We start from the raw sequence: 23,654 nt of genomic DNA on the forward strand, positions 1-23,654 counted from the left end.
GATTAAAAGATTAGGAATCACGTAGAAGGGTCGGTGTGTTGTGAGTTTTTAATTCGACAGAGGGCAGCAACGTGTCAAAGTTTCGTTTAAGCCGCGTCATAGAAGTAGTAGAAGAAGGAGACCCGGAAACTGTCGAGCTTTCGTCACCGAGTGACCCAGTTAGCTGCCAAGATTAACTGAAAAATCCGAATGGCAAACAAGTAATTTGGTTACGCTGTTTGTAAATACTTATTTTTATAATGACTCGTTTGCGCAGTCGTACGTTGGGAGCAAAATGAGTGTAATAACAAGCAAAATGGATTACTCAATGTTGCTATTTTGATTAGCTATGCTAACCAACATAAAGATGAATTGTCGAACGTTAGCTGCGCTCTCGATCAACTAGAAAGGTTTGCCTAGTCCAGTACGAGCATATGTTTTGTTTCGCGGGCCGATTGGTAATTAGGCAGTGAAAGTGTTCAAAGGATACTTCTATTCGTCGGATCCTTTTGATGTTCAGTGTCGTAAGTACAATCTATTATCAACAATATACTTGCTAAGTGATGATCCCGACCAGACCAACTGCTGTGTCAGGTTTTCATGTTGAAGTAGCATCTCTAGCAGAGTAACTTCTGTGTGATACATGATCTAATTTCTTAACCTTGGCTAATATTTATTGTTTACTCAAAATAGACCTAAAGCTGTTGCTCAACATTTTTATCAGCATCAAAGAAACATTCACCTTAACTCCAATCCACATATCGATCTCCATATAAATCCCAACGTTCTTCAAAAAAAAAACTAACTTGACTGTTCCACGCTATTTTCATTAATTTTATTTTCTCAAAACCAAGTGAGTTGAATCCCTTGTTCCATTGCATTAAAACTGTCTGCCTGTTGTAATTCCAGTCGGAAAGAAACCAATCAGTCCCATGTCTGCTGAGGCGTCAGTCGGCAGTCATGCTGCAAACACTGCCCAGTCTGCTGTTTCCCAGCCTGTTTTCCAGAGCACTGTTGAAGACAGACATCAGGGTCTGTTGGGAAGCAAATATGTCAAGTTGAATGTGGGTGGCTCACTTCATTATACAACTGTCCAGACATTGACCAAGGAGGAAAGCCTGCTGCACAGCATTTGCAACGGAGGTACCGAGGTCAACATTGACTCAGACGGTGAGTGGAGCAGCAAAATGTTTAGCTCCGATGTTAACCTTCGCCGTCATACTGTTTAGAACATTTCTGCAACATACCCGCAGTTCATCAGGTTGCCAATTTCTTTTTGCCTGCAGCAGGAGTCAAACCGTAACTGCCCAATCCCAAAGCCCAAGTCCCTGTGACTTACTTACTTCTCTTTCCGCATCAGGCTGGGTGATTTTAGATCGAAGCGGTCGACATTTTGGGCTCATTTTGAACTTCCTGCGGGATGGTTCGGTACCGCTCCCTGATGACCACAGAGAACTTGATGAGGTCCTGAAGGAGGCCCAGTACTACAGGGTCCAGGGGCTTATCCAACACTGCCTCACTGCCATGCAGGTAAGGTGCTTCCATGTTGTTTCTTTTTACTTGAAATTGGAGGAGCATGGAACAAGGCAATATGAACGAATGCCATTTTGATTGTTTCCGGTTTATAAATTGTATTTGCTAAAGAAAATTGGAGTAGGATCATTTTATCTATGGCATCATCGGGTGTCATGACAATTACTTGTCGACCTGCTTTTGACGCACTTGTCATTTTACAAATTAATGATTTAAATTTCAATCAACAGCCTTGGATTACTTTTAATACCAGTAGCCAGCCAGATATGAGATTCAATTTCAGATCGTTTTCAACACATTATTATTATTTGTTCCGACTGTAATGAGTCTTTGTCTCCCTTTAGAAGCAAAAGGACATATTTGAAAGTGTGTGTCGCATCCCAATGATCACATCAGCCAAAGAGGAGCAGAGGATGATTGCGACATGCAGAAAGGTACGTTGGCTTGCTGAGCCATTCAGTATTGTGTTAGAAATTAGCAGGGAGGCGGCATGGTGGGCGACTGGTTCGCATGTCCGCCTCACAGTGCAGAGGTGCGAGGTTCGATTCCCGCTCCGGCCTTCCTGTGCAAACTTTGTTTGTTTATTTTAATTTATTGTTTTCTTTTCCTCCAGCCTGTGGTAAAATTGCAAAACAACAGAGGAAATAACAAGTACTCGTATACCAGGTAAAGTGGGAGTACATTTTTGCCCAATCCCGCATCAAAATGAAACATCTCCTTGGCAGAGTTCATAACAGCTCGTTGTAACTATCTTTTTTTTTTTTTTTGTTTGACCAGCAATTCAGATGACAACTTGTTGAAGAACATCGAACTTTTTGACAAACTTGTACTCCGCTTCAATGGCCGCGTCCTGTTTGTCAAAGATGTTCTCGGGGATGAGATTTGCTGTTGGTCGTTTTACGGCGAAGGTCGTAAGATAGCCGAAGTATGCTGCACGTCCATCGTCTATGCCACGGAGAAGAAGCAGACCAAAGTAAGCATCAAAAAGTCACTCATTGGAAACATCAACAAACCAGTCATCAGGAGTTTGTCCTCGGCTTCAAAAAAGTGGTCTCCCTAATTATATGGTTTGAGAAAAAAAAATCGAACCCTATCTAGGAATAAATCGTCTTGAGATGCTACAAATGTGTGGAATGATGTGATGACATTTGGAGTCGTACATGTCACTATTTTATTCCAGTGGAGCTGATAAAAACATTCATGAAGCGCAACTACCTCATTCCTAAACCAGATTACCCACTTGAGTGGTTGCCTCTGCTCTCGCATTCTCTCACTTCCACCCTCCCGTTTGTGATTTCAGGTTGAGTTTCCCGAAGCTCGGATTTTTGAAGAAACTCTTAATATCCTCATTTATGAGAATGGCCGAAGATCCGGTCCCGGGGGCTTACACCTCTTCGACTCTCGAGGCCCCGGTTCATCGGTGGGCACTGGCCAATCGGAGGAAGAGGGCGCAGTGGGCGGGGACAGACGAGTAAGGAGGATCCACGTCAGGAGACACATCATGCACGATGAGCGAGGGCACGGCCAGCAAACTGTGTACAAGGATTAACAATGTGAAGACAAAAGAGGCTCGCCGCAGGAACCTGTTCCATGACGTCTTCATTGTCAGTCGTCACATTAGACGTCACCGCCCAAGTTGAGGTGTAACTGGAGAAAGGTGAAAATGTTTACAAGATAAATAATAGCGTCCAGTTTTGAAATAGGCGAAATAGCCTGGGTCACGACACTGGCATCAATATGATTTCAATATTCTTCGCCTTCTATTGACGGGGGTGTTGATGATATGCACTGGCAGCCCCCCCCGCGGTGGGGCGTTTGGGGGACACATTGTGTCGTATCTTATTCTGAGCCATGATTTTTCACTTTTCTTCATGTCTTATAGCAAACCACTGAAACTTGTTCCAAGTTGTTGGTCTAGCAGTTGATGTTAATGCGTGCAACTTTTTAATGTTTTTTTATACCCCATCCCTTCCCCCATTTCAATGAATTGAGAGTATTCTCAGATGTTTTGTGTGCACCTAATTCTTTGTGTCTGTCTCCTTTTTAAAAATTTTCCAATAACATAATGCACTACTTCACCTTGCAACTTCCGTCCTACTGTGGTGAGAAATGTTCTGAATAAATTAAGAAATCCAATATACTTTTGGGTATATTCTCTTTCTTCTTCCTCTTCTTTATTTATTGAACTTGTTCGCAATTTACAGGTAAAAGATCTGACTATTTCCTGTATTTTTTTTTCTTGTGTCTGAGTACTATTTAATTGTAAAATTAAGAAATCCAATCTACTTTTGGGTATATTCTTTTTCTTCTTCCTCTTCTTTATTTATTAAACTTGTTCGCAATTTACAGGTAAAACATCTGACTATTTCCTGTATTTTTTTTTTCTTGTGTCTGAGTACTATTTAATTGTACTCCCTGCATTTGAAGACCGCTGTACTTTCTCCTTTGTCAAAATAGGCTTGTAACTGTTTTAACCACCGCACATGATGTGACCAAATTGACATAAATTTTGACTTTTTTTTTGTTAAGGTGTGTTTGAAATGACAATATCTCTTATATTAAAAAAAACTGGAATTTGACCATAGCCGTGTATAATTCTTGCATCCACAATATAGACAGTACCAAATTATCATTACCAAAGTAAATTTCAGGCTCAGTACTGGTTCACTTCGTGAACGTGAAGCAAACTGTGCAGCAGGGGCGGGAATATATGTTAATTTTCCCGAACGTCCGGCGATAGAGTCAATACGCAGAAAACGAACCGTGAAGTCGCGAGGGAACCCAGTACAGTACTTCGCTGTCAGTATTTATCCGGGATGTCATTTGACGTCACTTCCGGTTTATTTCTCCCGCCACACAGCACGTAAATTGTGAGTATAACGCCTGACGATGGTGCGTGAGAGTGAATTGAAAAGTATCCGCCAGTTTGTCCGCGGACAGCTTCGTGCAGAACAAGATTTAAGGTAAACTTGTTGGTATTTCAAGGTATTGCGAACCAATAGTCTGAAGTTGGTAACGCTGATAAAAACATTGTCGCTCGTGTAAGCATAAAGTTTATTGATCGGGCGGGATGTCTCCACGTTCTTTCAGAATGGTTCAACTGTAAACGAAAGCCGATGGGGGGGAAAAAAACACATTACAAACGTAAACGTGATAATTATGACGACATGTACGTCTTATTCTAGTGGCAAGTTTGGAAGTCAAGGAAAAACGGCAGCCAAATGAGGTGGCGGTTGTAGATGGGCGACACCCGCTGGTTACTCAACGTGTCTGCCAATACTACAGGATGGACTAATTTAATAGATGTCTCTCAATCCCTATTCTGTGAAATTCATGTATTCGTGTGTTACTCAGCTCGCTGACTTTGGGAATTTTAAAACGGCGCTATTTGGCTACGGTGGGAAGTGACGCGCTGAGTGCTTCTGCCAAAAGTCTACTGAAACAGGTGGTTGAACAGGAGCTGATAGAAATGCAGGTACACAAATATTTTTTTCATTCATCTCGTTTGCATGTTGTATGTGTCTTACGTTAAAGATAGGACAAACAAATGAGACAAAGGTGACAACCAAATCTTTTATTTTGCCCAAGGAGAACAAAAGTGGTGATGAGTCGGAGGCTGAGGACGTCCAAAACAAAAGAAAGCGAGAAAGGGAAAATGACATTGCCAGCGAGAGTGAAAATGAAGTTGCCTCCAAGCGAATAAAGTCCAGCCGTCGCGTGAGCTCCGAATCTGGTGAGTTTGTTGTTGACAACATGATGATTTTAAGTCCAATTTGGAGTCCGAAAATAATTGTTAATTGGAACCCTAATGCCGTCCTATCATGTCAAGCACCCTAAAGGAGTCCCACTACCCACAAAGAACCCCTAATCTACTTTACTCATGTAATGCTAGCTTGCATTACAAATTTTATTATTTGCTGAGTGGTCTTTTTGTTGTTGTTTTGTTGGAGTGGGGGATTTTGTGTTTGTTTTTTTGACAAAATAATAAAAATTTCTTCTTGCACTCTGCTGCAGAATCTGAGGATGAAGAGAGTAACACAACAGAAAGTGTGCGGGATGAAGAGGAAGAGCAAAGTAAAACTGGATCAGGGGGTGAAAAGCAGGAAATTAGAAAATCACCGGAAAAGAAAAATGGAAAGTGTGAAGAAGACTCAGAAGATGGAGAAACAGAGATGGAAACAAACATGGCAAAAAAGAAAACACGTCAGAGTGGTGATGATGATGATGACGATGATGATGATGAAAGTAACTCAAAGAAGAATGACAGCTCTCAGTCGTCTGATGAAAGTGAAAAAGGTGAAATTGTACACTTTATATTTTACTAACATTCGCTGTTCTTAATGCTACTTACTTTGTATGAATCTCTGTTGTGTAAAGGAGAAGAAAATGTGGCAGAAAAGACAACAAACCAAGCAGATTCGGATTCGTCATCTCTGCCCTCTTTGGAAGATGAGCAGGAACTCAAAACCAAAGAAAACAAAGTCAAGCAAAAGAAGGAAAAAGATCAAAATGGTGGAAAAAAGAAATCGAGCAAAAAAGAAAAAGACAGTCCTGCAAAAAAACAGAAGGTAACCTTTGAGTAGTTAGATGAAATCTTGTGACTAAAAAAATGTAGATAACAGTGCAGCTCCAGTCCTTTTATTTTCACAAAAATGTTAAAATGACAAACAAAAAAATACATCAATTGACAAGAGCTTGACTTGTGCGCTATGTCCATCGCATACCTCCAATTCTCCATACAGGAAGACGACAAAGCAGTCGTGAGACTCAAACGCTACATTTCTCTCTGTGGCGAGAAACGCAATTACAAGAAGCTCCTTGGTGAATGTCGCTCTGTTCGCTCCATGTCGGCTGTTCTAAAGAAGGAGCTGGAAGATCTCGGTGTTCACGGTCAGTGGGGGATACAAACCGTAACAGTTAAACATGGCTTATTTTGCAATAAGCTTTATTTGCAAAATCAAGTCACTGATAAAACAAGAGGTGTCTCAAGAACCTAACTTTGTTTGACAATTACTATGTACTGTCTTGACACAGGTCAGCCGTCCATCAAAAAATGTAAAAAGGTACGTCTGAAGAAAGAAGAAGCTCGGGAACTTGCTGAACTGGATCTCAGCAACATCATTGATAGTCAAGGTGATTACAGATATTATTTCTGAGTCGGCGGGCGGCAGGGTGATCGACTGGTTGGCACATCTGCCTCACAGTGCAGAGGTCACGGGTGTGATTCCGTCTTCGGCCTTCCCGTGTGGCATTTGCATGTTATCCCCGTGCCATTAATGTACTCACAGCTAAATTTACCAAAAACATTTTAAAGAAAAGCAGTGAATGCTTGGATTTGCCTAATAGGAACATGTAATGAAGTTTACATTTATTGTATGTTGCACACACCTCAAAACTATCGGTCATGGCTGATTCCTTTACTCAGGTCGACCTAAACGAAGAGGAGCCTTTGCACAACAACGTGAATCCGCGCGCCGCCACGCATTGCCACGACCGCCGAGCTCTGTTTCTGATGGCGAGGAGGAAAACAATGTGCAGCAAGTACAGCGAAGGATGTCAAACTGGGCCAACCTGAAGGGAATCATCAGTGATGACGCCGACAGCGACTAAGGCGTAGGGGCTCTTCATGCAAATGTTCTGAAAGAGACAATCCTTTGACGTCATTTCAAATTGAGTTTTTGTCCAAGTTTGAGTCGTTTCATACATTACGGCAGGGAAGGACCACATGAATAACCAAGATATAGTTCACAAGGGTGAGATATTGTATTTTCCCAAGAATGTTGTAGAGGTGATCATTTGAAAATGTCACTACAGTACTTGCAGATTTTTATGTGCTGCTCATTTGTTGATGTCACTACTTGCAGATTTTTATGAAAATAAAGTGCTGCGTATTTGTTGATGTTTATTAATAATTATTGTGAAAAATCATTAACACTCAAGTGTCTTCACAGCTCAACATTGACCATTTGTTAATTTGAACAAATTTGTTATTTAGTTAAGTGTATCAAACTGTTCGTCAATCAAATATTTGTAACGCTAGTTTTTTTTGTTTGTTTCCATGTGCTTAGAGATGGACTTGTGTACGTATCCTTTCCGAGGCCTTGCAATGCGTTTGTTATAAATTGATTGACGTTTCCAAGAGAAACGCAAACATGTATTATACATGTAGTTACGTAAACGTACCGGAACAAAAAATGTCGCATAGACGGAATCATTTACACGCGAGCTTGTCCGTCTTCTTAATGTGTCCGTACCAAGGGAAGGTCAATGGAGAGGAACTGTAATGCGTTCTCTAAGTGTAAATTTAGGATTACTTTTTTAATATTTTGCCATTTGTTATGTCAACCTACGAGGGGAAAAAACATAAGCCGTAGACTGCCAGCCTTTTTGTCACATATATTGAGGTAACTTATGATCATAGTTTCTATTTTAACGGGCGTTAACATTTTTGTATATAAGCTCTGTTTTTACTCCTACTTGTATATCCAGAGTTATGGGTTTATTCCGACACCCAAGTAACTCGTAGTCTCACCAAGCCGGTGTAATAGTAGCGTCATAATTACAATAAATATGGATACGAAAAAGGTTTTAGGCTATGAATATGGTATAATCAAAATACAAGGGGTGGGCGAGGATGATCAATTAAGACGTGACAAATCTTAGGAGCCCCAAATTGCAGATGCATAATAAAAATACTGTGCATATCAAATCATGGCGAGAGACTATGGAACAGACTGAGTATGGGGCTGAAACAGAATCTAAAAGCATCACATTAGCACACATGTTGAAAACAAAAATTATTCAATTAAAACTTCACTCCTGTGTGCATTAAAGCTCTCACCTGTAAATATATATATATATATATATATATATATATATATATATATATTCATCACAGCCGTACTGCTGTTTTGCAGAAATGGATGATGATGCCCCAGACGATGCATTTTCTGAGCTCAAGACAAGGGAACTCCAACGTTGGGATGTTGCCCAGATTGCTGTTGGAACTGGTCTCGCCGTTTACGCCATGTGGGTCGGACTCCTCCAGCCAGGCTTCCGCAAAGTCCCATTGAGGTTACAGGTATGGTCTCGTGTACATCGTTCATTGTCGTATGTACATAGGCTTGAGAGAGACATAACTGTTATCTAAGCTATTCTTGAATATGTCCCCCAGGTACCGTACATACCTGCCAGTCGCGCCCAAGTGCGCAATGTCATGGCATTGCTAAGAGGTCGAAAGGGGGTTCTTGTGGATTTAGGATCTGGTGACGGTCGCATTGTAAGTGCATCATACTAGCAAATCTGCTTGATTTACAGAGGACTTAAGTAATCAACCGTAGCTGAAACAAAGTGGACGGTTCAACTGTTTTTTCAATGACTATAAGAGGTTGTTTTTTTTGGGGGGGGGGATATTTCAGGTTGTGTCATTAGTGGGAGAGGTTTTATGATGATTGTGATAGGTATTATCGTGCGTGTGAGTGAGAGAGAGGGAAGCAAATGTTTTTGTTTTTTAACTTAACCACTTCATAGCAGTGCATTTGCTCCTGCTAATGAGAAATAGGTTGAATTATTGTCTTTGAAATCATTCATTGAAGGTCTTGGAGGCGCACCGACAAGGCTTCACATCTGCTGTTGGCTATGAGCTCAACCCCTGGCTGGTTCGCTTGGCCCGCTTCCATGCGTGGAGAGCAGGTCAACATGGCAACGTGTCCTACCGAAGAGAAGATTTATGGAAGGTTTGACAATTTTTGTGATGATTTGGGCTTTATGATTGGAATGGTTTGAGTACTACTGCAAACAAAAAATGTCAACTCGATTTTTGAGAGATGCTAGTCTGCTTCATATTTACAATCTATTTTTTTTGTCCTTGCAGGTGGACTTGACAGAATGCAAGAATATTACTGTGTTTTTAGCTCCTAGTGTGGTAAGTAGAAAAAAAAAAACGCAGCAATTACTCGTCAATTCAAATCTAAATCGCAAAAATGGCTCCTATATCTGTAACAGCAAATTTGTAAATGGACGTTAGATTGTATTTGTTGGAATTGTATTTAATGTGTTTTATCATTGCTATGTATTTCCACTTAGCTTTCACTACTGCAGAAGAAAATGGAGGCCGAGCTTCCTGACGATGCCTTGGTGGTCGCTGGCCGTTTCCCCATCCCTGATTGGACACCCTGCAGAACTGAGGGACATGGTGTGGACAGAGCCTGGGCTTACAACATGAAAGCACAAAGACAGCTCACTCCAAATAAAATGAAGAAGTCTCCTGATGGGCACCTTGAGAAGATATTGAAAGAAAGACAGACACCACTTGAGTGATCATAGAAGGTTGCCCTCCAAAAGGACACACATAACCATATTTTATCATGTAAATATTGGTATTTTAAAGACTTTTAACTGAGTAAATGCATCGTGGGTAAATCCACATAACATAAATGTCATCATTGCATTGCCCAGTTTGTGTAAGGTAAAAATGCTTCAGTTAGTCTCTGAAAAAAAAAGTTTCCCCTCAGTCTTGTACACGTCAAATAATGTACCTTATTCAGTAAGAATGTTTCATAAAAGAAGTGGGACTACTTATTCTGTTATTGTCAAATTATTGGTAAAGGTCCAAATGTGATTTTGTATTTGTTTTCAAATAGACCAGCTCAAGTGTATAACTTTGAAAGGAAATACAGGATGTTGACTATTTTACTGCCCTGGGTAGCTTGACACTTAGCGCCTTCGGATGGTTGATTTCTGCTTCAAAATAGGAAGTGGCCAAGTGAGCGCAGTCTTTTAATCGAAACAAATTCCTGCGCCGCCCCAAGCGTAGTAGGGGCCAACAACAGGCACTATATCGCTGAGCCTGTCAATTATTCCGAAATTGTCTGCACAACAATTTGAACGTGCACATTTGCACGCTTTTTAAAATACCGGCGGTTAAGTCAAGTTGTCGCGAGCACCAGCCCTGGAAGCATGTCTACGTCTGGCAAACTACCACGGCGAACGAAAACGATGCCTTCATCCTTCTAGAAAAGCTAGTGAGTTAGCCACTGCAACATTAGCATTTGGCTAAACTGACGCTCGCGTCACGATACTTGATCCACAAACACAAAAAGCTAAGCAGCGTTGCACATGTTTCCGGGGTTGGAACCAGCGATGAATGTCAGCCAAAAAGAAATGGTTTAAAAAAAACAAACGGGTTATGAAATCGCACGATCATGGAGAACATTTGGACGTAGCATGCTTTATTCATCACATGCTCAGTAATCCAGCACGAATACAAGTCGAGCGAGTCTAAATGTTTTCCTTTTTTTGGGGCAAAGTGATTGTCAATGTTTTGGTCGTGGAATCGCGAATCAAAGCGAGCAGACCATGACGAATCCCCTTTGCTGTTACGTTAGCGAGCTACACCGTAGCTAACGCTAGCTGCAAATTTGGCTAGCTCGGTAATTTAATGTTGTCTTATTAGCGTAATTAATCCGAGACGAACACAACTGAGGGACACATCCGACGCAGCCCAACATGGTAAGTACAATATACCCACACTTTATGTCTTTGGGCAACGTGTCCTCTTCCTACCGTTATGCTAAGAGCTAACGTGGGACTTAAATGTGCCTCTTTCTGACAAACGAAACAACAACAAAACGAGTTTTTAAATAGTTCAATTTATTGACATAAAACCAATGCTTTTTGGATAATTAGGTCGAAGAAGCCGGTTTGGTCGTGTAACGGTTTGCAGGTAATTCATGGGATGTGACCGCTCCTTAGGCCAGTTCCACAACAAGACGCCCATCTTGCAAATCTAAACACTTCCTTAGTCATGTTGAGCCCCGGCAAGTTATGGCCCATGGGAGGAATTTGGACCCGCATGCCACAGGAGCGCCTCTTTAAAAACTTCACCTCTGTCTTGTTTTATCATTCTGAACGGTGACAATCAATACATGGTAACAAAATTGACGTTTCGTTTAAAAACTTAATGTGTCCTCGTGGTATGTTAGCAAGTACTGCACTGCGCTGGTTTGGCTCAGTGTGTCCGAAGAGAGTATTTGAAATCCAAACTGGAAGTAATCCCCCTGGATTCCAGAACAATTTCCCAGCCTACTGTACCACACTTAAATGCTCTGACATGTTCTTCTCGGCCAGGAAATGTCAGATGTTCAGGGCATTGGCAGATGTGCCATGGTGAAGTAGCCACAAGTTGTCCTGCAACAATTCTAGCCTCCTCTCACGAAATAGTTGTTACAGGGTTGGAAAAAAAAAATCACTCAATGAAATAGCCAAATTGCAATACCGACAGCTTTTGTGAATTAGCTGTTCTCTCTTTGCAGCCATGTTGTTTGTGCATGCACAGCATTTTCAGACCCAAACTCCACTGTGGATTACAAATTGAATATGCCAGACACTCCTGAATTATATTTGAGAGGCTGCGTCTTGTACCTCTGATTTGCAGCACCTATTGTTAGGTTCTTTGTTTTATTTAGCACTCTTTGTTGCCTTATCGCTATTCATCAGGCTTCAGAGGAGGCGTCGCTGCATGCACTGGAGAGCCTGATGACCGAATTCTTTCACAGCTGCACAACCAATGAAAGAAAACGAGAAATAGGTACGTGACCTTTGCATCAGAGCAGATCGTTAAAGAGTGGAACCTCATGAGTAGGGATGTAACGATTGTGGTAATATTAAAATTGTCACAATATCGTTGTCATCCTGTTATGATATTAAAAGCAGCACATATCCGCCAAAAAAAACATTACTTTTCGCCCACAAAGACATGACATTAAAAAACGTGTGGGGGGGAAAAAATCGACCACGCTTGTAGACCAAAATACTGGTGAAGTCATTTTTTTTGCTTTTTAAATACGGATGCATTTGTCAACCTACTTACCGTGCTTGTTGACTTTCACAATGGTTTGCATTGCTTTTGTAATTCACTTCCCCCACTATCTGCGTGTTCAAATGAAGTGTCGCAGTACACCTTAGGTGGTTATCAGTGATCAGCGCCACTTCCTTGTTTCTGCAGAAGAGTTGCTGAATAACTTTGCACAGCAGACTGGAGCGTGGCGCCATTGCTTGTTCTTCCTCTCTAATACCCGGAATGAGTATGTCATGATGTACAGTCTCACAGTATTTGAAGTAAGTTCTTTTTTTTTTCTGCAGGGGGTTTAAAGTAGAGCAATACAGTGGAGCGTGTGGTTAGCCCATCTTCCTTGGCGCCTTTGTGCGGTGGCTTCTCGCATTCCCAAAACATGCACGCGTATTTAAATTGCCATTAGTTGTGAATGCAGATGGTTCATTCTGTATAGCACGCCTGTCAAAGTCAAGGCCCAGGGGCCATATTTGGCCCCCCATGCCATTTTATGTGGCCCGGTAAAGCAAATCGTGGGTGTCAACTTCCACGATGTTTGCTAAAATTCGTACCGAATTGCCAAATTCTCATGTGTAATAAATAATGTTGAGATTTTGTAATAATTTAACAACAAACAAATAGTTGACTGATTTCATAAGTAGTAGGCCATCGATTTTTTTTTTTTTTTTTCTGTGATTTGATGATGAAACGTTCATTTGATTTCTGTCGTCGTGGCCCTCCGAGCAGTGCAAGGTCCTGATTCTTGCATCTCAGCTCAGATAGGCTTTTGTTGACAATCACAGCCCACGAGTTAGTAATCACTCGGCCGGGTGGCCTCATTTACCTAAGGTGTGTCATTCGACTGTCTTGTTGACTTTCAGAACCTGGTGAACAAGATGTGGATCGGTTTAGCTCCGCAAGACAAAATGGAGATTCGCAGCTGTTTGCCCAAACTCCTACTTGAACACCACAAATCGGTGCCCTATTTCATCCGCAATAAACTCTGCAAAGTCATTGTGGACATTGGTCGCCAGGACTGGCCAATGTTCTATCACGATTTCTTTACAAACACGCTTCAGGTAAGCCTTGGTGATGTTCAATGGTCTGCCTCCAAATTGCTTGAAATGACTCATCAGTCTTGTGGAAAATTTGTGCAACCTCTTAAAAGTACCATAACATTTCTGTTTTTTTCTTCTTTTTTTTATGTGATTTGTAGTTGATCCAGTCCCCCGCTTTGGCACAGTTAGGCTTGGTAATGCTGAAAACCACATCAGAGGAACTCGCATGTCCTCGGGAAGACTTGAGTGTTGCCAGAAAAGACGAACTGCGGAAACTGCTGCTGGATCAGGTACCGACAATGCTTGGACTGTTGACAGGTAAGCACTTTTTTACACATTGGAGGTTCCTGTAATGAAAATCCTACTCATAAAGTAATACCGAGCCTTTTGATTGTCCCGACTTACCATATATGTGTACATGTACTTAAATGTTCAAATATTTATAGATAAGATCCACTGCTCAGCTATAAAAAAAACGATAACCGCATACCGTGGGCAAAGTCATGATATGCGTGTAACCCCAAGTGCTGAATATGCAGTATCTTATGTTTTTGGAGGACACAAATTAACGAACTCCTCACACACTTTAAAAAAAAAAAAATGCTGCTTTTTGTGTACTTTGGAGACTAGCGTGCAGCCATGATATGCTCTTCTTCCCTAAAGCACAATCTGCAGGTTTAGAGGTGCTGGTGAGCGATGTGAGCGATGTTTGCCGTCTTGTGGTTACAACTGGTATTACACCTCTCAACGCCTCAGCAACTGTTGACAGTTTTTATTTTCAGAAATTAATTGAGGGCCACACCAGGTGTGGGTTGCCAGTTGCCAGGGTAATGGCATTTCAGATCATGTCAATATGAGCTTCGTCACAGAACAAATGAAAGATTTATTTCATGGCGGCAATGTATTTGTGGATTGTTTGGTTTGGAGTCACAGTGCTGGTGTACTAAATTTTAACTGGCTTCACCACCTGACCTAATTTTTAGGCATCCTGGAGACTTACTGGGACAAGCACAGCATCATCGCTTCCACACCGCCGCCCTCACCCACATCAGGAGAATGCGGTGAGTGGATCGTCTCCAATTTTGTGAGACAGCAAAGGACGGAACGACCACTGTTAGTTTATGACTGTAAGTTGTATACAACCGTCGTTGCGTGTTGATCATTTTCCTTTTGTGTGTTTTCAATCTTCCAGTGGAACTTTTGGGCACGTTGTTTCAGGGTAGTCAGTACTCAAAGCTTCTGTGCCAGCCCATGGCAGCACTCGACAACGAGAGCCAGCATCTCTGTTGTCTCGTTTTGGAGTGCTTGGCCCACCTGTTCAGCTGGATTCCCCTGTCCATCAACATCACACCCACTCTGCTGGCATCCATCTTCCACTTTGCACGCTTCGGCTGCGATCTTCGGGCGAAAGCCAAGTCCGGCTCTTTCATCTCCTCGACCTCCTCGTCTTCTAACGGGCACCTCAACGCCGGGACAATGCCGCCCTCGTCAAACGGCGGAGGCCGACAAAGTGAGGGTAGCAAGGTTGATCGCTCCCGCCTCGGCGTACTCGCCATGACCTGCGTCAACGAGCTGGTGTCCAAGAACTGTGTGCCCGTGGACTTTGAGGAGTACCTGTTGCGCATGTTCCAGCAGACTTTCTTTCTTCTACAGAGGCTCACTCGCGAGAATAACGCTCATACAGTCAAGAGTCGGCTCCAGGAACTTGACGAGAGGTTTGTTTTGGACCACTTGGACAAAGGGGTCCAACAGTTATTTTTGTTTTATATTTTTATATTCTCAATGCAACTCTGAGTAGAATGCCATGACAATGTCAATCAATAATTAGTGTTTTCTGGTGCCTCATCGATGAACCGACCAACACATTTTCACGTAAATATTAACTGTAAGCCTTTCAGTGAGTCATCCAGTCGATTGGTCAGTTCGTGCGTCAAAAACCTGTCGTGAATTTTACCGTTCCTCTCCTTATGATAAAAATCGACAGATGTGCAATTCTACTTGAACCTTAATTTTAGCACGTTAAACCATCCAGTCCTGTTGAAAGCAGAAATGTTCACTCTGCACGTCGTCATCTTGCAAGATGAGTTCAAATTAAATAACTTAAATAAATCTGTTTTCTATTTTTTTTTATCTTTTGTCTTCCAGCTACTTGGAAAAATTCACAGATTTCCTGCGTCTGTTCGTCAGTGTTCACTTGAGGCGGATTGAGTCTAGTCCTCAGTTTCCAATTGTAGAATTTCTTGCCCTGCTCTTCAAGTACACCTTCAACCAGGTAAGCATCTTTCCAATCGGCTTTGTTGTTGTTCTTCTGTCGGCATGAGCGGTATCTATTTTTCATATTTGGCGCAAGACGTCGACCGGTCCATAAAAATAAGCTTGGTTTGTTTTCTCTCGCTTTTTACGCCAGCCTACCCACGAGGGCTACTTTTCCTGTTTGGATATTTGGAGTGTCTTTTTGGATTTTCTTACAACCAAAATCAAAAGCAGACTAGCCGACAGAGAAAGTGTTCTCAACAGGTACCCTTCAGTCCAAAAAAAAAAAAGCATTTTTGTCCTCCGCTCGTTCCTTTTGCCTGAGGATAGTAACGTGTAATTGATTTGGATTCCTCTGTCGTTTTGGTTACAGGTACAAAGATGCCTTAGTCCTTCTGTTGAGAGAAGTTCTGAATCGCATCCAGTTTCGATACAATCAGGTTCAATTAGAAGAACTGGATGATGAGACGCTGGATGATGATGTAAGAACACGCCGCCGTGCAGTCACGCCAGTTTCTCTCCGCGGAGGAATCTCAGATTGTACTACAGTGTGTCCTGATGTCTTTTATTTGGTAACCACAGCAACAGACTGAATGGCAAAAGTACCTGCGTCAGAGTCTGGAGGTTGTTGCCAAGGTGATGGAGCTGCTGCCTTCCCATGCATTTTCTACTTTGGTAAGAAATGTAGACGGATGTCGTGCGCGTGAATTCCCTCGATGTAATTGTGCTCAATGTTGGGCGAAACCAATGTTTATGTTTTACCTCGATCCTATCGGCCAAGTGCGATTGGCTTTATAAAGCCTTTTGGGATGTTGCAACGTCTTGTGTCAATTTCCGGATCAATATTTTTTTGGTTTGTTTGTTTTTTTTATGGCATACCATCCGACAAAATACTTCAAACAAATGTTGGCCACTGATAGTCGATGTCAAATTCTGTCACAGATAAATTTGTTGTAAAAATGAAAATGCAAGTCTAGCAAAACGAAATATCTTTGATGTCGCATACAGTACCGCCATCCTCCTGATTAAATCACTTGTTCTCCCCTTCAGTTTCCCATTCTTCAAGAAAACTTGGATGTGTACTTGGGTCTGCGGCAGTTTATCGTCACCACCGGCACAAGTAAGAAACCAGCGACCTCATTGTGTGCGGTTGCGGCCCGGTTCCTAATCTCAAATCAATCTAAACTCGACCATTCCAGTTCGCAGGCTGAACATCACCGCCGAGAACGACTGCCGCCGACTTCACTGCTCTCTCAGGGACCTCAGCTCCCTTCTCCAAGCCGTCGGGCGCCTGGCCGAACATTTCATCGGGGAGATTTTCGCATCACGTTTCAACGACGCCCTTGCAGTTGTTGAGAGGTCTCTGTGGTCTTCTTTTTACAGAATTCCGAAAGCGTGATTTTGATTCTGTTTGAGCTGAAAAGTGTACCGCGGATTTGAACTTACTGCATTTAACTCTTGCTTCTATGATCAAATTTTTTTTTTTAAAGGGTTTCTCTAATTTGTGAGTATTTTGCTCAAAGTAAAAACAAACTCAACTATCATTTCTCAGGCTGGTAGAAGTGACTTGCTACGGGTCTCAGACCAGCTTGTACGACCTGGAAACCGCCGTGCCTTCTGTACTCAAACCAGACCTCATTGATGTGTAAGTATTGAACGAAAAGCATGGATACACAAGTTCTACCTCCAAAAAGTGTGCCTAGTGGCGTGCAATTCATACAGATAGACGGATCCACGAAAGCACATTCATCAATGACATTTAAAATGTTCGGTTTGTTTACGTGTGCATGTGTGTGTGTGCGGTACAGACATGCACAGGCCCTTGCAGCTTTGCAAGCCTACTCTCATTGGCTTGCACAGTTCTACAGTGAGGTCCACAGTCAAAACCAGAGGCAGTTTGTCAACCTTATAACGTCTGCAGTCGATGCCAGTTGCCCCCTCATCACCGCGAAGGTAACATTTTCCGCTCGTACTAAAAACAATTTACCCCTCTCGGTATTTATACAGATGAGCCATTTGGCAGTCATGTCAAAAAAATGTCTTCTTTCCAAAGATAACAATTCAAGGTTTTGAATGAGAAGTTCATTTTACAATGTTTGAGAAATTAACATTTCATCGTTTCGTTGTTTTACATGGTGTACTTTTCAGTGTTGTCTGACAGTTGTTGTTGTTGTGTGCAGGTACCGGAAAAGTTACTGCTGTGCGCGTGCCATCTGATGGTTTCCATCACCTTGACAGTGCGACCTGTGTTTCTGGCGTCTCTGCCTGCTGTTCAGAACATCTTTAACCTCATCACTGAGAATCAGACTCACAGGCTCCCCCTAGAGGTGAATACCTGTTACTCCTTTTGAACATGACCAATCTCTGAGCTTCTGATCTACTGCACTGGATGGATTGATTTTATTTGTGTGCGCGGTTGCAGGCTCACCTGCTCGTGTGTCGGGCTTTATCCAACATGCTGCTCCTCCCGTGGCCAAATTTATCAGAGAACGAGCAGCAGTGGCAGACACGGTCCGGCAGTCACGCCAGCATGCTGGCGGCCCTCACCAGGGAATATCGGATGCTAAGAGGGACGGTGAACTTAACTCCGCGGCGACCTGAAATGCATGACTGTAGGTCATTCTTCCCTTTTACCGCCGAATGTACTTTATCCTGCCCTGATATCATCATTTTATTCCTTTTTTTTTCCCCCTCTTGTCTTTCTTTTAATCAGTGAAAGCAGTGATCCATCAGACCTTGCCTGTCCTTCGAGACATAGTCGACAGCATCTCTGGCGAGTCCACCAAATCTCGTCAGATCTGTTACCAGAGTTTGCAGGAGTCGGTCCAAGTGTCCCTCAGCCTTTTCCCCGTGTTTATTCAGCAGCCAGGTCAGTGCGTCTCTCTTCCTCAACTCCTTTTGTCTCGGCGTGGCGCAATGAAACGCTACCGAGCTTCCTCACCCACCGCCCGATGCGGGAGGCTCGTACGACCGTTCAAAGCAGGCACAATATCGTTTCAAAGGCCGCGGGAAGCAACGATGGTTTTCTAGATGGTCCCCTTTTGTCTTTCAGATGTGACGGATGAGATGTTGGCCTTCTTCTTGACGCTGTTTCAGGCGCTGCGAGTCCAGATGGGCGTTGCCTTCACCGGACAGATCCTCCACACATTCCTCAGCTTGTTCACCAGGTTTGAAAAATCTCTCTTTGGTAGTTGTAGGTGAAGTTGGACTGGTTGGTATTTTGAGAGATAAACACTTGATGACGCCATGCTGTCGGTGTATGTTTTAGGGAACAGCTGGCAGCCAGTATTTTGCAGGAGGGCAGCGCAGGTTGCCGAGTGGTACAGAAGTTCTTGAAAATCCTGCAGGTGGTGGTACAGGAACCCGGTCAGGCTTTCAAACCCTTTCTGCCCAGCATTCTCTCTCTCTGCATGGAGCAGGTGTATCCGGTTGTGGCAGAGGTCAGTGAATTTCATTTGTTGTCGTTTATGCACGCAGCAATGCTTGGGCAACATTTAAAATGTCCAAATCTGGCATTAGCGTAATTTTCGAATGGCAAAATATCCGTCGACTAAATGTTTGCTCCTGTTCCATTCGTCTTTTTTGCCAGCGATCCTCTCCTGATGTCAAAGCGGAGATGTTTGAGCTTTTATACCAAATACTTCACCAAAACTGGCGGTACTTTTTTAAAACTTCGATTCTGACAAGTGTCCAAAGAGGAGCCCCCGAGGACGCCATGGAGAACGAGGCCCAGTTCACGGCTGCCATGCAGGTAAACCGCCACACCGCCGGCCGTCATCCCGTCACTGCATTTCGGCGCCCGACCAACTCCAGCAAACACTTTTGGTCTGCAGTCGATGCCAGTTGCCCCCTCATCACCGCGAAGGTAACATTTTCCGCTCGTACTAAAAACAATTTACCCCTCTCGGTATTTATACAGATGAGCCATTTGGCAGTCATGTCAAAAAAATGTCTTCTTTCCAAAGATAACAATTCAAGGTTTTGAATGAGAAGTTCATTTTACAATGTTTGAGAAATTAACATTTCATCGTTTCGTTGTTTTACATGGTGTACTTTTCAGTGTTGTCTGACAGTTGTTGTTGTTGTGTGCAGGTACCGGAAAAGTTACTGCTGTGCGCGTGCCATCTGATGGTTTCCATCACCTTGACAGTGCGACCTGTGTTTCTGGCGTCTCTGCCTGCTGTTCAGAACATCTTTAACCTCATCACTGAGAATCAGACTCACAGGCTCCCCCTAGAGGTGAATACCTGTTACTCCTTTTGAACATGACCAATCTCTGAGCTTCTGATCTACTGCACTGGATGGATTGATTTTATTTGTGTGCGCGGTTGCAGGCTCACCTGCTCGTGTGTCGGGCTTTATCCAACATGCTGCTCCTCCCGTGGCCAAATTTATCAGAGAACGAGCAGCAGTGGCAGACACGGTCCGGCAGTCACGCCAGCATGCTGGCGGCCCTCACCAGGGAATATCGGATGCTAAGAGGGACGGTGAACTTAACTCCGCGGCGACCTGAAATGCATGACTGTAGGTCATTCTTCCCTTTTACCGCCGAATGTACTTTATCCTGCCCTGATATCATCATTTTATTCCTTTTTTTTTCCCCCTCTTGTCTTTCTTTTAATCAGTGAAAGCAGTGATCCATCAGACCTTGCCTGTCCTTCGAGACATAGTCGACAGCATCTCTGGCGAGTCCACCAAATCTCGTCAGATCTGTTACCAGAGTTTGCAGGAGTCGGTCCAAGTGTCCCTCAGCCTTTTCCCCGTGTTTATTCAGCAGCCAGGTCAGTGCGTCTCTCTTCCTCAACTCCTTTTGTCTCGGCGTGGCGCAATGAAACGCTACCGAGCTTCCTCACCCACCGCCCGATGCGGGAGGCTCGTACGACCGTTCAAAGCAGGCACAATATCGTTTCAAAGGCCGCGGGAAGCAACGATGGTTTTCTAGATGGTCCCCTTTTGTCTTTCAGATGTGACGGATGAGATGTTGGCCTTCTTCTTGACGCTGTTTCAGGCGCTGCGAGTCCAGATGGGCGTTGCCTTCACCGGACAGATCCTCCACACATTCCTCAGCTTGTTCACCAGGTTTGAAAAATCTCTCTTTGGTAGTTGTAGGTGAAGTTGGACTGGTTGGTATTTTGAGAGATAAACACTTGATGACGCCATGCTGTCGGTGTATGTTTTAGGGAACAGCTGGCAGCCAGTATTTTGCAGGAGGGCAGCGCAGGTTGCCGAGTGGTACAGAAGTTCTTGAAAATCCTGCAGGTGGTGGTACAGGAACCCGGTCAGGCTTTCAAACCCTTTCTGCCCAGCATTCTCTCTCTCTGCATGGAGCAGGTGTATCCGGTTGTGGCAGAGGTCAGTGAATTTCATTTGTTGTCGTTTATGCACGCAGCAATGCTTGGGCAACATTTAAAATGTCCAAATCTGGCATTAGCGTAATTTTCGAATGGCAAAATATCCGTCGACTAAATGTTTGCTCCTGTTCCATTCGTCTTTTTTGCCAGCGATCCTCTCCTGATGTCAAAGCGGAGATGTTTGAGCTTTTATACCAAATACTTCACCAAAACTGGCGGTACTTTTTTAAAACTTCGATTCTGACAAGTGTCCAAAGAGGAGCCCCCGAGGACGCCATGGAGAACGAGGCCCAGTTCACGGCTGCCATGCAGGTAAACCGCCACACCGCCGGCCGTCATCCCGTCACTGCATTTCGGCGCCCGACCAACTCCAGCAAACACTTTTGCGATCGTCTAGAACAGAAACAAACAATTTCCCACAGACACACTGAAATGTTGTCGAGCTCCTCCTGCTCTCGTGATTATAAAGATGTTTCAAATTGGACATCATGTTCCAACTCGTGTTTTATCGTGTCCGTCACAGGCTTTCGGCCAGTCTTTCCTGCAGTCCGACATCCACATCTTCAAGCAGAATCTCTCCTATTTGGAGACCCTCAACAGCAAGCACAAGTTGTATCACAGAGTAAGGAGCAGCGGTCATACCACAACTAAGATGCCACTCGCACCTCTTGGTCCAGCTAATCCACGCTCGTGCTTGTCATCCCTCTAGAAGCTTTTCCGGACCTCGATGCTCTTCCACTTCATCAACGTGCTGCTGCAGGTCCTCCTCCACAAAAGTCACGACCTTCTCCAGGAGGAAATCACCCTGGCCATTTACAACATGGCCTCTGTGGACTTTGATGCCTTCTACTCGGCCTTCATGCCGGAGTTCCTCAACAGCTGCCAGGGTGTGGACACCAACCAGCGAGCCGTCCTCGCACGCAACTTCAAGATAGAACAGGTCAGAACAAACATGAAACCGACACTCTTTTTGTTGGCACTTGAGTCGTATTTAGAAACACGACTACGGCTTCCGACTTTTAATGTTGCTTTCTTTTCAAAGGACCTGCCGTCCTTCACTCAAAGCGTGCAGCGGCTGGTGAACGACCTTCGCTACTACAGACTGTGCAACAGCAGCTTGCCCACCGGCACGATCAAGCTATAGCGCGACTGAACCACTTCACGATGCATCCAGGACATTCAAGGATTGCCTGTGCTGACCACTTTGCCCAACACTCCAAACTCGGCTTTGGCTCGCGTGTTCAAAGTTGTAGGAAGGTTGAGGATGCTGCTGTTTTTTTTTTTTTTTTGATTTCTACTGTAGACATTTGGCCAATCGTTGTTTTTGTTGTTGTTTAAAGCAGCGCCCACCATATGTCGCCAATGATTCATTGGCAGAAAAATGTTTAAGCTGGTCTGCAGTTGTTGTTTTTTTCGCCCTAGACCCGGACCAGTCTGAGCCAGGCCTTCTTTCCCTCGCCTCGGCCGCGGAGCCGAGCTGGGACTGAGCACTTTGAACTCATTTTGAGTTTTTTGTAATGTCTGCTTCTATTCATTTTTTTTTTGCCTTCAGGTTTTTTCATCTCCAAAGGAGACGGACTCTCACCTTAAAATCTTTCACATCATTCCATTCTGAAAGAGAAAACTTGCTTGATTTGATAATTAAAGTGCTTTTTTTTTTTTTGTAAATACAAAATGTGTGATCATTCAACACAAAATTGTCTACAACCGACCGATCCTCAGCCCTCGCATAATTTCAAATTGCACATGCTCTTGTATGCAGTCGTCCTGAGACAACAATTTTTAGCATTCAGCATGAGGAAAAGTGATTTTTATCCTCTGCATCACCAACTGACACGTCAAATATAACAGATAAAATGAGTATTTAATCAGCCTTTTGATTTTGTCTTGTAAATTTTAAAACATTAGTGCCACCCAGTGATGAAAACTTTCCTGGCCACCTCGAGGAAGAGAAAATAGTGAGTCACATCCCTCAGCTTCAGCCGAAATATCAAGTTAATTGCTTTGACCATGGGGAGACCTAAAGTCAGTCTCTTTTTTTCTCTTGATATTTTTTTCCCCACAATGTTTTCCATTTGTGATGAAGTCTGACACTCGAACCAGTGCAGCCCTTTTACTGACATTTCATAGAGCCTATTTAGCCATATTATCCCTAAAAAAATGGAGGTGCCTAAATTCCACAGGTTGTCTTTGCCTTTTTCTCTGTGAAAACCTTCAACTTGATTCATTATTAATGGCGATTTTTAGCTTCAAAAAAATAAAATAAAAACAATCTGCTTGGGCAGTCTATGGCCATCTCGCTGGAAGAACTTTAACCCGCAACAAATAAATAAAACAAGCACATTGTCCAACAGCCGACGCACTTCTGGCAGCAGTTGAGTTCAACCTGTTTGTAGACAGACAGTCAACAGTCCGAGGGGGTCAGGCGGGGTGGGTGTAGGCCAGGGGGACTCGTGAGTTGAAACTGACAAGATTGTCGTCGGTGGTGGCCGTTGACTCGAACGCACGACGATGTTGTTGCGGCGCGTGATGTTCCTCCCAGTGTTGTCCCCGTGGAGCAGGCGAACCACTCAAAATCTGCTTCCTCGCCTTCCCGCTGTGCGGCTGGCCGGCTTCAGGACCAACTCGGGTAAGTAGACCCCCCCCCCC

General features: G+C 43.5%; 5 protein-coding genes across 9 annotated transcripts in view; all 5 read left to right on the forward strand.

Annotated features, from left to right (window-relative positions):
• Window positions 1-96: 96 nt before the first annotated feature.
• kctd13 (potassium channel tetramerization domain containing 13) lies at window positions 97-3,329 on the forward strand. Of its 2 annotated transcripts, none has more exons than XM_019888676.1 (7): window positions 97-503; window positions 889-1,149; window positions 1,340-1,509; window positions 1,860-1,946; window positions 2,126-2,178; window positions 2,290-2,485; window positions 2,813-3,329. In XM_019888676.1, the coding sequence occupies exons 2-7, from the start codon at window positions 912-914 to the stop codon at window positions 3,059-3,061; spliced, it is 993 nt and encodes a 330-aa protein (XP_019744235.1). In that variant the 5' UTR covers window positions 97-503; window positions 889-911; the 3' UTR covers window positions 3,062-3,329. The 2 variants fall into 2 exon arrangements, with proteins under 2 accessions (XP_019744235.1, XP_019744234.1); XM_019888675.1 differs by having other exon boundaries at window positions 98-503; window positions 1,857-1,946; window positions 2,813-3,328.
• Window positions 3,330-4,340: 1,011 nt separating this feature from the next.
• On the forward strand, window positions 4,341-7,411 carry hirip3 (HIRA interacting protein 3). 3 transcript variants are annotated; one of them, XM_019888672.1, is made up of 8 exons: window positions 4,341-4,475; window positions 4,867-4,987; window positions 5,101-5,245; window positions 5,527-5,808; window positions 5,890-6,080; window positions 6,255-6,402; window positions 6,547-6,645; window positions 6,938-7,411. In XM_019888672.1, exons 1-8 carry the CDS (start codon window positions 4,402-4,404, stop codon window positions 7,120-7,122), a joined length of 1,245 nt encoding a protein of 414 aa, XP_019744231.1. In that variant the 5' UTR covers window positions 4,341-4,401; the 3' UTR covers window positions 7,123-7,411. The 3 variants fall into 3 exon arrangements, with proteins under 3 accessions (XP_019744231.1, XP_019744232.1, XP_019744233.1); XM_019888673.1 differs by having other exon boundaries at window positions 4,342-4,475; window positions 5,893-6,080; XM_019888674.1 differs by having other exon boundaries at window positions 4,342-4,475; window positions 5,896-6,080.
• A 159-nt stretch (window positions 7,412-7,570) lies between these two features.
• On the forward strand, window positions 7,571-10,203 carry antkmt (adenine nucleotide translocase lysine methyltransferase). Its single transcript, XM_019888677.1, has 6 exons — window positions 7,571-7,916; window positions 8,430-8,593; window positions 8,687-8,791; window positions 9,108-9,248; window positions 9,386-9,436; window positions 9,598-10,203. Exons 2-6 carry the CDS (start codon window positions 8,432-8,434, stop codon window positions 9,829-9,831), a joined length of 693 nt encoding a protein of 230 aa, XP_019744236.1. The 5' UTR covers window positions 7,571-7,916; window positions 8,430-8,431; the 3' UTR covers window positions 9,832-10,203.
• Window positions 10,204-10,307: 104 nt separating this feature from the next.
• xpo6 (exportin 6) lies at window positions 10,308-22,666 on the forward strand. Its single transcript, XM_019888667.1, has 24 exons — window positions 10,308-11,022; window positions 12,010-12,100; window positions 12,518-12,630; window positions 13,225-13,422; window positions 13,560-13,719; window positions 14,385-14,462; window positions 14,594-15,116; window positions 15,547-15,673; window positions 15,809-15,918; window positions 16,028-16,136; window positions 16,237-16,329; window positions 16,705-16,774; window positions 16,854-17,013; window positions 17,207-17,299; window positions 17,463-17,607; window positions 17,835-17,981; window positions 18,077-18,266; window positions 18,368-18,523; window positions 18,707-18,821; window positions 18,923-19,094; window positions 19,244-19,405; window positions 21,529-21,627; window positions 21,715-21,945; window positions 22,048-22,666. The coding sequence occupies exons 1-24, from the start codon at window positions 11,020-11,022 to the stop codon at window positions 22,147-22,149; spliced, it is 3,447 nt and encodes a 1,148-aa protein (XP_019744226.1). The 5' UTR covers window positions 10,308-11,019; the 3' UTR covers window positions 22,150-22,666.
• Window positions 22,667-23,219: 553 nt separating this feature from the next.
• Window positions 23,220-23,654, forward strand: part of nme4 (NME/NM23 nucleoside diphosphate kinase 4) — a 3,494-nt gene continuing 3,059 nt past the window's right edge. For both annotated transcript variants that reach the window (XM_019888680.1, XM_019888681.1), the window contains exon 1: window positions 23,220-23,638. The gene's annotated coding sequence lies outside the window, so the exon portion shown is untranslated. The remainder of the gene's footprint in view (window positions 23,639-23,654) is intronic.

The sequence above is a fragment of the Hippocampus comes genome, unplaced genomic scaffold, assembly GCF_001891065.2.
Source record: "Hippocampus comes isolate QL1 unplaced genomic scaffold, H_comes_QL1_v1.1 scaffold427, whole genome shotgun sequence".
Taxonomy (NCBI): domain Eukaryota; kingdom Metazoa; phylum Chordata; class Actinopteri; order Syngnathiformes; family Syngnathidae; genus Hippocampus; species Hippocampus comes.

Coding starts and splice junctions, on each gene's coding strand:
- kctd13 (XM_019888675.1), top strand. CDS start 912: ATGTCTGCTGAGGCGTCAGTCGGCAGTCATGCTGCAAACACTGCCCAG. Junction 1,150..1,339: donor GGTCAACATTGACTCAGACG/GTGAGTGGAGCA, acceptor TTTCCGCATCAG/GCTGGGTGATTTTAGATCGA. Junction 1,947..2,125: donor TGATTGCGACATGCAGAAAG/GTACGTTGGCTT, acceptor CTTTTCCTCCAG/CCTGTGGTAAAATTGCAAAA.
- hirip3 (XM_019888672.1), top strand. CDS start 4,402: ATGGTGCGTGAGAGTGAATTGAAAAGTATCCGCCAGTTTGTCCGCGGA. Junction 6,403..6,546: donor GGAAGATCTCGGTGTTCACG/GTCAGTGGGGGA, acceptor GTCTTGACACAG/GTCAGCCGTCCATCAAAAAA. Junction 6,646..6,937: donor CAACATCATTGATAGTCAAG/GTGATTACAGAT, acceptor TCCTTTACTCAG/GTCGACCTAAACGAAGAGGA.
- antkmt (XM_019888677.1), top strand. CDS start 8,432: ATGGATGATGATGCCCCAGACGATGCATTTTCTGAGCTCAAGACAAGG. Junction 9,249..9,385: donor GAAGAGAAGATTTATGGAAG/GTTTGACAATTT, acceptor TTGTCCTTGCAG/GTGGACTTGACAGAATGCAA. Junction 9,437..9,597: donor TGTTTTTAGCTCCTAGTGTG/GTAAGTAGAAAA, acceptor ATTTCCACTTAG/CTTTCACTACTGCAGAAGAA.
- xpo6 (XM_019888667.1), top strand. Junction 19,095..19,243: donor TGTATCCGGTTGTGGCAGAG/GTCAGTGAATTT, acceptor CTTTTTTGCCAG/CGATCCTCTCCTGATGTCAA. Junction 21,946..22,047: donor GCAACTTCAAGATAGAACAG/GTCAGAACAAAC, acceptor TTCTTTTCAAAG/GACCTGCCGTCCTTCACTCA.